Genomic DNA, 11,447 nt, shown 5'->3' with positions numbered 1-11,447 from the left:
TATGGAACGTGTTATGATGAATTTGTTTGGGCATTGATGACCTTTTTCACTATCATCATCACCAAAAGGCAAAACCCAAATGAGAAAGAAAAACAAAGAGGATTGGGATCAACTTGTGCATGCTCATCACTGCTTTGACTGACAACATATATGCCAGCCAGCCAGCCAGCCAGCCTGCTTGCCTGCCTGCCTGCCTGCCTGCCTGCCTGCCTTCCTTCCTTTGCTTCTTTTTAACCTCTCCTCCATCTCCACTGCTGTACTATTCCTTTCTTCTTCTCATCTTCTCTGTGGGATCCAATATTCTAACTAACCCATATCATCCATTTTCCACAAACACACACCTGTGCAAGAAAACAAAATAAAAAACATGGAGTGGAATAGTGGCAGTCTCATTCCTACCTTTGTTTCTCCACCGTCGCCCTACAACTATTACTACAATTACAATTTGGATCAGTTTCCTGGTAAGTTCTAAAGTTGTTCATACATACATTGTATGGAAAATTTAATGTTGACATAATTTTGGTTTAATCAGTGTTAGAGACGAAGAAGCAGGCGGTGGAATGTGTGGTTGGAGGAGTGGATGAGGAGAAGAGGAAGAAGAAGAACAGGTTGAGTGAGGATCAGTTGGAGAGGTTAGAGAGATGCTTTCAAGAGGAAGGGAAGCTTGAGCCTGATACCAAAATGCAGCTATCAAAGGAACTTGGGCTCCAACCAAGGCAAATTGCTGTTTGGTTTCAAAATAGAAGAGCTCGTTGGAGGACTAAGCAGCTTGAGTATCTCTATGATACCCTCAAACAAGAATTTGACACCATTTCTAAGGAAAAACACACCCTTCAACAAGAGGTTTCTATCTCTTTCTCATCATCTTTAATGTTCTTCATGCACACATCTCTCTACCCTAAACCCTAAACCCTAAACCCTAAACCCTAAACCCTTTCACTTTCAACATTGCTTACAAATTTTAGGTTATACTTTCATTTTTTTTAGTGTTTTAAGTCGTTTGGAGGAGTGATTACGTTCGACTCCGAAAAAGAGTTAGAAATGACTTAATCACTAAACTGTGTTTAGGCTAACATGGTTGAGTTAGGGTTGTTGAGAATTGTTGGTAGGGAGTCTACGTTAGCTAATTAAGCAATGGTCTCCAAAAGCAAAGCCACGAGATCGAGTTTGTGCTCAAAGTGGACAATATCATACCATTGTGGAGAATCGTGGTTTCTAACATGGTATCAGAGTCATGCCCTTAACTTAGTCATGTCAATAGAATCCTCACATGTCGAACAAAGAAGTTGGGGCTCTCGAAAGTGTAATCAAAAGTGACTCAAGTGTCGAACAAAAGGTGTATTTTGTTCAAGGGCTCTAAAGAAAAGAGTTGAGTCTGAATTAAGGGGAGGCTGTTCGAGGGCTCCATAAGCCTCAGGAAAGGCTCTATGATATATTTTGTTCGAGGGTATGTCTGTTGAGGATTGTTGAGAGATAAGTCTCACATCGGCTAATTAAGGAGTTGATTATACGAATGAAACACATAATGTAGTGCAGTCGATCGCTTAATTAGATTGGCAAATGATATTATAGAGAAATTTATGAGTTAGTTAGGTTAAGCTTTTAGATTAACTAATGTTGTTGGATGGAAGCAATAGGTGTTGAAGCTAAGAAGCATGCTACGAGAACAAACGATGAGGAATCAAGAGCCGATGGCATACGAGGATGTCTCCGGGGAAGCGACGGTGGAAAGCACGTCGGTGGGTAATTACATGTACAATAATGTGGAAGATTTCAACCAAATTTCAGGTTCAGGTCCTCCATTCTGGTGGGGTGCTGAGGCTGCTCACCGCCCTTCTTATCCTTAAGTAGCTGCTCAAGGGTTTGTTCGTTACTTTGTTAGTGTTGAAGATCAAAGAAATGGTGTTGTCCGTTGAATCTCTGTCAATTTTAGGTCTGTATCTGATCGACTTTCTTTTGAAATTCATGGACTTTACACATTAGAATGGTTTTGAAGTTGGTGAGCTTTGAGGGCAGAAAGGTAATTATAATGCATGGTTACGTTGCTTTCTAATATAAAAGAAGAGCTTTTATTGGCAAAGTCTTTAATTATTACGATAGTTTAATACCAGCTCAAACACAAATTAATGACGTACGAACTACGTCATGGTTTTAGTTAGATATAGTACATGGTTTTAGTTAGATATATTTAGATATCATCTATATTCACATTTCTCATCTTCAACTCATATCTTCTCTCCTAACTAAAGGAGACCAATAAAAGTCTAAATGGTCATTCAAAGAATAATTATCCTAAAATTCGATCAATCTCCAACCCAACCTAACCCGTACCGTTTGAGTTAGGTTTGAAGTTATTTGTGTTGAGTTGGGTTCAAATAAATGGAAACTTGATAGGTTGAAAAGGCTCATAGTACCTCTTAATAATCCATTTAATTTTCAAAATATATTGAGTTGCAAATTTTAATAAAATGTTTAAAAATGAGTAAATAAATATTTCAGTAACTAACCTTTTACTTTTATTAAATTAAAGTTGGATCTAAAAAATGTCTGGACCCAACTCAACCTAACCCGAGGACTTCGAGTCATAGATGTAATTATTTTTGGGTAAAAAGAAAAAAAAGTAGAATATGTAGTTTGAGGGATACATTTTTGACCTAAAAACCCTAAATACAAATAAGGGGAGGTTTAAGCAAATAATGGAGGGAGAGAGAGGGAGGAGAGGATGGTGCGTTATGATCAATCGCTTTCCGCAGTTTTAGGGTTTCGAGTGGGGAAATATTGACCAACTTACGTAATGTAACACAAAAAGGCAACACTATTGGGGTCTACTAATCCGTCTCAGTACTTTTTCGTTTTCTCTGCTCCCACTCATCCAGGGGCCTCCCTTCTCCTTCTCCTTCTTCTTCTTCTGCTTCTTCTTCTTCTGCTTCTTCTGCTTCTGCTTCTGCTTCTTCTTCTTCTTCTGCTTCTCCCAGGATTGAGGATGCCCACAATGCTTCCAAGGTTATGTGGTTAAAGGCCCCCATTATTTTTACTACATTGGTTCAATGTAATACTCGCAGGAAAGAACCCTTGATATGAGCACACTATTTTTCGTAACCAACCCCTTAATAGTGTCTATAAAAAGGCATCTTAATCCGCCATTTTATAGGGAAAATGTGATCAACCAAACCTTAGAGAAGTTGGTAATGTAAAACCCAAATAAACAAATACACACCTAACTCTTATCAAAAACCAAAAGTTAATTGACCGATTCACAACAATTACCATGAGAATTTGAAAGCCCCAACCCAAAAGTAATGACCCTCCTGGGAAATCCAGAACACGATCGAAACAGAGGGAAACACCCTACTACTCCCTACAGCTGGAAAATACCAAGTTTTAGATGAATGCAAAAGGTAAGCAAATAATAACCCACGTTGAGGAAGATTATATGTGTATATATATATTATATGAATCCAAAAGGTAAGCAAATAAAATTTGAAAGGAAATTCATAAAAACCAAGAACTTCACAAAAACCAAGAGTTTCTAATCCCCTTTTCAGCAATCGAGTTATAACTCATAATTATGTAAATTGAAGGGAAAAAATGAAGAACTCTGATATTTGGGACATAACTGGAAGAAGAAATGTGCCAAAATAATTTATCCATACAAAATTTTGGAAATAATCAAAGAACATAAAAGCTCACAACTACTCTTCCTAGCTTGCAGCGTGGAGAGTTCAACGTTTGCCACCGCCACCACCAAGCTTTGGTCCTTTCGGTGCAGCTCCCCTACCAACGTTAGCCTTGTTCTGTGTCTTCTGTGTTTTTGCCGTCACTTCTGCCTTCTTTGCCTTCTTTTCATCCTTCGTTTTCTTAATTCTCTCCTTAATTTCACTACACCCCAAAGATTAACAAATTCAATACATTAAAATAATTTAAACAAAATATGTGGCTGATCAATAAATCATTCAGTACTCGTTATAAACATATAAATGTCTACATTTGGCTTTTCTTGAGATTTGATGACATGCAATATTATCAAGAAAATTTGAAAAATATAAACTTGGAACAATCACATACCGGAGGGCTGCTTCTCTAGCAGCGTCACGAACCTCGGGCTTCTCAGCTCTCTTCTTCTGGATAACCTCCAATGTAGCACCCACTATGGACCTCGAGTAGGGCTTCTTAGTGGTACGTCTCCTCTTCTTCACAGCCTCTTGAGCAATATCCTACGGAATGAAAAGAAAAGAAGGATTCAATAATTCACCAATTATTTAGTAAAAATCGTGGTTAACAGGGCATAATACAGTAGATAATTATGATCTACAAGAACCACAGTCAAAACAATCTGTTTCAAAATCACCCGTCCAAAATCAAAGCTAACAGACAAAGAACAATATGATAGACTATAAATATACCCAACAAGAAAATAAATCCAGAAAATAAATTTGACTTCTTACCTTCTTATGTTGCTTCCTGTACATGGCTGTCCAGGTGAGCTTAGAAGGCTTCAATTTGTTATGGAAGTACCTCTTGCATTTGGAGTTTGCAAACAGGAAAACCTGGTGAATCCAGCCAAGTTAGAAATTAAAATAGCAGGTACGTATACATCAAAGTACAAAATATATATCAGATTATCCAGATACAACTACAACTCAATCAGCGGCCACGCAGGTTTATTACCTGTGAATCAGCACGGATAAATCTGATTCCTCTACCGGGATATATCTTAGCGCCACTGAAACGACAAAGCTCGGTCCTACCAAAACCAGCATTATATTTCAGAATCAATCAATAACGAATTACGCATATCTAGCACCACAAACATTCTCATTGGATGAGCCACTACATCTTCAAACCCAACGATCATAATGAAATCTACTGACAAACATTTCAATTCGCCAGAAAACCTAGAGATTTCAAGGATATACATCTCCAGGCACTGAAAGTTTAATTAAACAGCACACATAGGTGACATTGTTCTTGCTCTATTTCACCACAACGACGCAATCACCGATTATCAGAAAAAAATAATAATAATAACAATAAAAGGATCCGGAAAACAAAATGAAATCAATTCAACAAAAAAAAAAAAAATCAGAAAGAGAGTAATAGAGACTGACTTCAACACCATGGCGGCGGCTGCAGTGGCTACTCCTCTGTTTCTTCGTGGTCGCCGAAAACCCTAGAAAAGAAAACTGTCGAGGGAAAGGATATGTATAGTTTGAGGTATATCTGATTACCCCTTTAATAGCGTTTAACCACAATAATGCCACTGGGCCTAGTACAGTGTGTGGCCCAATTTGTTAGTCCGGTTCCTTTCAAGAGCCCAATATCTTTAAGGCCTGTTTGAATTGTAATTTTTATTTTAGAATATTTAAAAATTAAATGTCTTTTGAGATTATGAAATATTTAAAATATGTAGAATCATTCAAGCTTGAGCGTTAGGGTTTTCATTTTTTTTTTAATATGTTTCGTTCCTAGACGATAGCTACCTTGGACCAATTATGTTGTTGATCACCAAAAAAAACAATATTTTAAGTAATTAATTCAAATAAATTAAATTTTAAGTTTTTAATTAAAAATATAATTTAGTATTAAATGAACAACACTCCATATCTACTAATCTTTAAATTTAAAAATAGATATGGTTCTCCATAAGCTCAGAGATTTCCACACTTATAAATCTCACAATACAGCAAATATTATCTTATTTAGGCTTTTTATTTTGGAATTCCCCCAAAGTTTTTAAAATTAGACGGCTAGGGAGAGGTTTCCACAATGTTTTGTTCTCCTCTCATAGTGAATGTGGTGAACTGAATGATGTTTGTTGTAGCGGAAGCTGGAGTATGATCGATTGCACTGACACACTTCACGAACATAAATGAACAAAGAGGCACAAAGATCTACAAGTGGTAGCCAATCATTATAATTTTTAAGTGTTTAAAAGTGTATCTTTCGCACTTTCCAACTATAAAATCTCTCTTATAAAGTTTGTGTACATCTGAATGCAGGGGCGATAGAGGAAGGATGATGATGATAGTAACAATAATAAAAAAGGAGAACAATATTCGAACACAACATTAACTGATAAAAAGTTCAATTAACAGATGATGCTGTCAGCGAGGTGCTAACAGAACATAACAGCCAACCACAACACTACAATACAATTTTGAGACATTCAAATAACTTTGGAAGGTACGATGATGCTGTCAGCGAGGAGCTAACAGTCATCAATCACCTCATTATTTTTCTTCACAGGCAACATGGGATTGAGAATTGGTCAACAAGGCGTTGGCCAATTCTATGCTTAAACAAATTCAAACCCTCTTTTCCTCCACCAATCTTCTTTCTATTCTTACACTTTTCTGTTTGTGTGATGAATCTCTCACTGGCTGCTGCAGAAATCCAAGAACCCCATGAACTCATGATTATGTATCATCGTTATACTTTTCGATACTCCTACAATGCCTGCAAAACAAAGCGAACCCACGAGTTGGCTCCTCAAAGTTTAGTCATTGAACTTTCAAAACGTTTGGTTACGTACCCATGGTGATGGCACTGGCAAAGATGACACCAGAGAGTACAAACACAATAAGTGAGGCTCGTCTCAGAATGGCGATCATTTTTCTAACAAAGAACTGCCCCCAGAACCCGGCTAAAACCGACACCGACGTAAGATACAGAGCTGCAAACGAAGTCGGAAAGAAGAGGTTAGGGATGATTTGATGATAGGAGATGAATAATGAGAGAATGAAAAAGGGAACCCACCAAATGGAATGGGGAATCTGTGGAGCAAGTAGAATTCAACAACAGACAAGGATGAGGAGAACATCATAACAAAAGTGGCAGTAGCACTAGCAACCTGAGGGACAACGCCAATCTCCAAGAGCAAAGGGCCTAAAACAAAGCCACCACCAGAACCCAAAAGGCCTCCAACAGTGCCTCCTACAATGCCACAAAGTGCACAGAAAGCAAGGTGTGTGCCAGTCCATCCTATTGAAGCCTCACAAATGTGTTCCAAGTTTCCTGCCTCCATCCTCTTCTTATGTTCATTGTATAGCTTTCTTGCTTCATATCCAAACACTGCAAATGCTACAGGAAACTGATACAGCTCCCACAAACAATCCAGTTCAGTTCATAATCATCAAGCTTTTGGTAAAATTCATGAACTTTTATTAGTCAGTTCATAATCATGAATTTGAAAATGAAATCCACAAACCTGCAAGGAGAAGAGGATCCAATACCAAGGGCTACAAACTGCTACATCATTCTGCATCATTGTTCAGTCAAGAATATACATCAAAAGATGAACTTTGAGAGAGAGATATAGAAAGAAAGAGAAGGAACTAGCCTTAACAACTTGAAGTATGAGGAAAGAAATCCAGACAGCCAACAAAATGGAGGTCCTTTTCCACCTAAGATTGAAGCACATTAATTCCTGAAACAGACACAAAATTATGGTAGCTTATTCAAATCTTCAACTTGCAGAAACAATGAATCAAAGAAATTATTGGTGGTGTTTGAGCCCCACCAGTGCTGTCTTCTGCTCTTTGGGTATCAGTGGGTCATACTCTACATCAATCAATACTGCAAACCCACCAAGAACACAAAATATCAACCCTTTATCCTATTTCAACATAGTTAATAACAAATCCAAACATGTTCTACTTACATTCGCCACGAGAATTCACAAAAGTCTCACTTTGTTTGGCGAATTCTTTCTGGGGAAAGGAAAACCAAATTATGAATCTCTGAACAAAACTAAGAATTTGGTTAAGAGAATGAATTAGAAAACGACCTTTAGAATGGTTTCTTCTTTCCACATCTCAATTCCCTTGAAGAAAGACCTGGAGGAAGTCCCTGAATCACAAACCGCCACAAAATAAACTCAGAATTGTGCAGAATTTGGAGAATTGGAAAAGGAACGAAGAGGAGGGGAAAAGGGCAGACCAATAAAGAGGATAATGATGAGAACAGTGATGAGCCAATAGGGGAAAACAACGCTAAGGGAAACACCAACGGTGATTCCAAGCATCAACATGGGCTGAAACAGCAACGCCAAATCATGGTCTATAATCGGCACATCCTTCGTTGGATGCGCCACTCTCAAATTGTACCAAACCGACGAGGAGGAAGCCCCCATTATCATACCTGCAACAAAATAAACACACCCCATTTGAAATTTTTTCTTCAATTTAGATATATATGTGTTGGGGGTGGTTTTGGGTTGAATAGAATAATCGCAATACATTTGGAAATGGCAGCAGCAGATTTGGTGTCGAACCCAATAATCAAAGTAAGCATAGGGACAAAAATGCCGCCGCCACCAACTCCTCCGACGGTTCCGCAGGCGGAGCCGAGAAATCCAATCACCGTCGCCACCACAAGCCTCCAACTCAGCTCCAAATCCTTCACCAAAAAAGAAAAATTAAGAACGAGGACATTGACGGAAACGGAAAAGGAAAGAAGGAAGAACGAACCGGCCATATTTTGTCGGTGGAGAGAGAATCGGATAGGACGAAGGAGGAAGAAGGAGAAGAAGAAGGGCTAGAGAGGTACAGAACAGAGAGAATGGCGATGGAAGAGGCAGAAAGTAGGTAAAGAAGAAACCCAGAAGTAGCCATGGCAGAAAAAGAGAAGCCGGAAGAAAAATATATATCCCGCCGATGTTGGTCTCCGGCGGGTGTGGTTTCAGGATTCTGCGGATTGTGGTGGTGGCTGTGGTTCAAATAAATAGAAAAATATTCAAATTCGAAAATAGCAATTAAATTCCATTGCAAATTTAGAAAACACGTGGCGAATACTTATTGGCTGTTACCAATCTCCTACCAGACTTTTACGTTTTATTGCCCAACGTTTATTGTCATTTTATTTATCTCTCCCAAATTATTAAAAAAAAAAACTATTTTTCACTCTTTCCCTCCATTTTTCACTCTTTCCCTCCCCCTATTATTCTACGACGCCTATCTTTGGAAAGACCTTCAAATTCACTTACAAGCTAGGCTAGGTTAGTTACGCATATTAATTCATATAGCTTAAACAATCAAATTAATATTTAATTTTTAAGGTATATGTCAAATAAGATCATCAATGCAAAATAAAAATAAAAAAAATTAGATTATCCATTTCTTGTAATACAATATGAACACGTAATGAAAATGATAACAAATCATTTATAAATATTAATTCACGTGAAATATGGGTGAATAATTTGAAGTGGTATAAAATAATTATATTGAGCTAGCCCATCATCACTGATTCTTTTTTTAAAAAATCATAATTTCAATNAAAAAAAAAAAAAAAAAAAAAAAAAACCAATCATACAGCAACTACAGTAAAATATAATAATAAAAAAAGAAATTCAAATCCATCACGGAAATTTAATAAATGTGGCTGCCTCGAAGATTCCAAGTCCACGTTATTTGAGAGAAAAAAATAATAATAAATCACAAAAAAATGGAATATTCTCTCCTCATGAAAAATAAATAAATAAATTAATTAATTAATAAATGTGATGTACGGGTGAAGTTCCGGCGGATTTAGATTTACATAAAATCAATGTCAATTCATAAAAACAAATTATATTTTGGTTTTATTTTCAATTTCGAAAATAAACAAATGCAATTAATATGGTCACGATTGGGGGAAACTATTTTTCGTTTCTTTCTAAATTATTTTAAAAAAATTGATTGACATTAATGAGGAAAGGTATTTATTATTTTTAATTATTCATCGATGTCTTTTTTTTATAATATTCTGTGTAATAAAAATATATAGTCATAAAATCCTTAATAAAAATTATAAATTATAAATTTAATAGTTTATTAGAGTTTCTTGATGACCTCAAACCTGCCTAGCTCGATTCCATTTATATGTAAAAGAAAAATTAATATTTAATATTATTTATGATTAAGGAGTCAAGTGGAATAATAATTAATTTTGTTAAAATTAATTAAATTGAATATATAATTTTTTAAGTCCGAATAATGCATGAGACTTTGAAATTATTGGATGATTGGTATCTAAACGTTTGCAATGTTTAAATATATGCAATTTAAATAATTACTTATTTGAATATAATTTAAACCGGCATATGTTTTATTAGGCCACTTTTTCATTTACTAATGGTATATATTACTTACTAATTATTTAGAAATCAATTTCAACCTTCAATAATTAAATATAAATCAAATTTAAATATTAAAAATAAATATAAAATTATATTAAAAATCTTAGTAAAGAAGTGTCGAGTATACAAATGGACTAATTTTGGATCATATTTAACTCTACGAGTTATTTTATTCGTAATAATAATGATAATAATAATTTGTATTTTTTAATTTATTTTAAAAGAAATGAATATATAATTAAATTCCTAATATTTGGTAATGGTAGCATTACGAAAGCTATGAGCCACACGCTTATTTCGGGAGCAAGAAAGGGATGAACAAACTTTTTGGAGTGCATTAAACATGGATCTTAGCCATATATTTTTGTACTAACAAAAAAAATCAATAAATTTCGAGAATTTGCACGGTACCCCTCAACGTTTTATTTTTCCCTTTTGAGTCCCCCAATTAAATTCCACCTTACGAAAAAGATATTTAAAACCTTAAGCATTGCATACATTTTTCTTTTTTAACGATATTAATTTTTAAAAATTTTCTTTGAAAATGAAATGATGTTATTTCTTGCCAAAATATGATCCACGACATAAAAAGAGAATTTTGATTTGATTTGATTTTCCACGTGGAAGTGGAAATGAAAGTGTTTCCTTTATCTAAAAAGATATTTGTGTATAAGGTCAAATTTTTTGAAATTATAACCCGTTGTCATATTTATGTAATTTATTTTCACTATTTGCGTGTATATTGTAATAATAAATAGATAAGGATAACTGTTTCATTAATTTAAATAAATTTATACTATTTTTATTTATTTAGAGATAATGAAGTCAAATTTTGTGGAAAGAATATTTTAAAAAGAATTATGTAATATAAAGTAAAGAGAAAAAGAAAACAAATTTCTACCATCGTTATCTTCTATCTTTCAACGTTGGCAACTGGAAAATGTACAATTTATATATATATATAAGATAATTAATTGATGAAGACTCGAGGCCCCGGAGAGAGGAATAAATGTCGGTAATTAAGAAAAATAAATAAAAAATTAAATATTAGGTTGATTAATCAGAGAGATCCGACCGGACATTACAGACATTTCTGGTTTGGATGGGATGGAGAATGGACAACCACCCAACCCTTGTTCTTCGATCTTGTCCGAATCAGACACAAAATAAATTGACCAATATTTATTGATTCAAAATGCACTTTTTAAATAATAATAAAAAAATGGGTAAATCTTGAAATATCCCAATAATTCATGAGGTTAACTTCATCCGCTCGAATTCACCGCCTTCTTCCTTCTGCTGCGTTTGCACTTTATCTTTGCTTATTACC

The 11,447-nt window shown here is 35.3% G+C and overlaps 3 protein-coding genes across 3 annotated transcripts; 1 reads left to right on the top strand and 2 right to left on the bottom strand.

Annotated features, from left to right (window-relative positions):
- The first annotated feature begins 367 nt into the window (after positions 1-367).
- LOC111804242 (putative homeobox-leucine zipper protein ATHB-51) lies at positions 368-1,847 on the top strand. The gene is made up of 3 exons (XM_023688975.1): positions 368-461; positions 533-843; positions 1,638-1,847. Exons 1-3 carry the CDS (start codon positions 368-370, stop codon positions 1,845-1,847), a joined length of 615 nt encoding a protein of 204 aa, XP_023544743.1.
- A 1,663-nt stretch (positions 1,848-3,510) lies between these two features.
- Positions 3,511-5,206, bottom strand: LOC111803100 (60S ribosomal protein L24-like). Its single transcript, XM_023687372.1, has 5 exons — positions 5,109-5,206; positions 4,669-4,744; positions 4,446-4,547; positions 4,066-4,214; positions 3,511-3,879 (listed from the first exon to the last, which is right to left on the bottom strand). The coding sequence occupies exons 1-5, from the start codon at positions 5,117-5,119 to the stop codon at positions 3,723-3,725; spliced, it is 495 nt and encodes a 164-aa protein (XP_023543140.1). The 5' UTR covers positions 5,120-5,206; the 3' UTR covers positions 3,511-3,722.
- Positions 5,207-6,037: 831 nt separating this feature from the next.
- LOC111804378 (sulfite exporter TauE/SafE family protein 4) lies at positions 6,038-8,703 on the bottom strand. The gene is made up of 11 exons (XM_023689156.1): positions 8,469-8,703; positions 8,238-8,397; positions 7,939-8,139; positions 7,787-7,848; positions 7,661-7,709; positions 7,520-7,575; positions 7,340-7,426; positions 7,208-7,258; positions 6,757-7,090; positions 6,533-6,673; positions 6,038-6,456 (listed from the first exon to the last, which is right to left on the bottom strand). The coding sequence occupies exons 1-11, from the start codon at positions 8,610-8,612 to the stop codon at positions 6,374-6,376; spliced, it is 1,368 nt and encodes a 455-aa protein (XP_023544924.1). The 5' UTR covers positions 8,613-8,703; the 3' UTR covers positions 6,038-6,373.
- Between the last annotated feature and the right edge of the window lie 2,744 nt (positions 8,704-11,447).

This window comes from Cucurbita pepo, chromosome LG10, assembly GCF_002806865.2.
Source record: "Cucurbita pepo subsp. pepo cultivar mu-cu-16 chromosome LG10, ASM280686v2, whole genome shotgun sequence".
NCBI lineage: Eukaryota > Viridiplantae > Streptophyta > Magnoliopsida > Cucurbitales > Cucurbitaceae > Cucurbita > Cucurbita pepo.
Note: the sequence above shows the minus strand (reverse complement) of the source record. Positions and strands in the feature narration are given on the sequence as shown.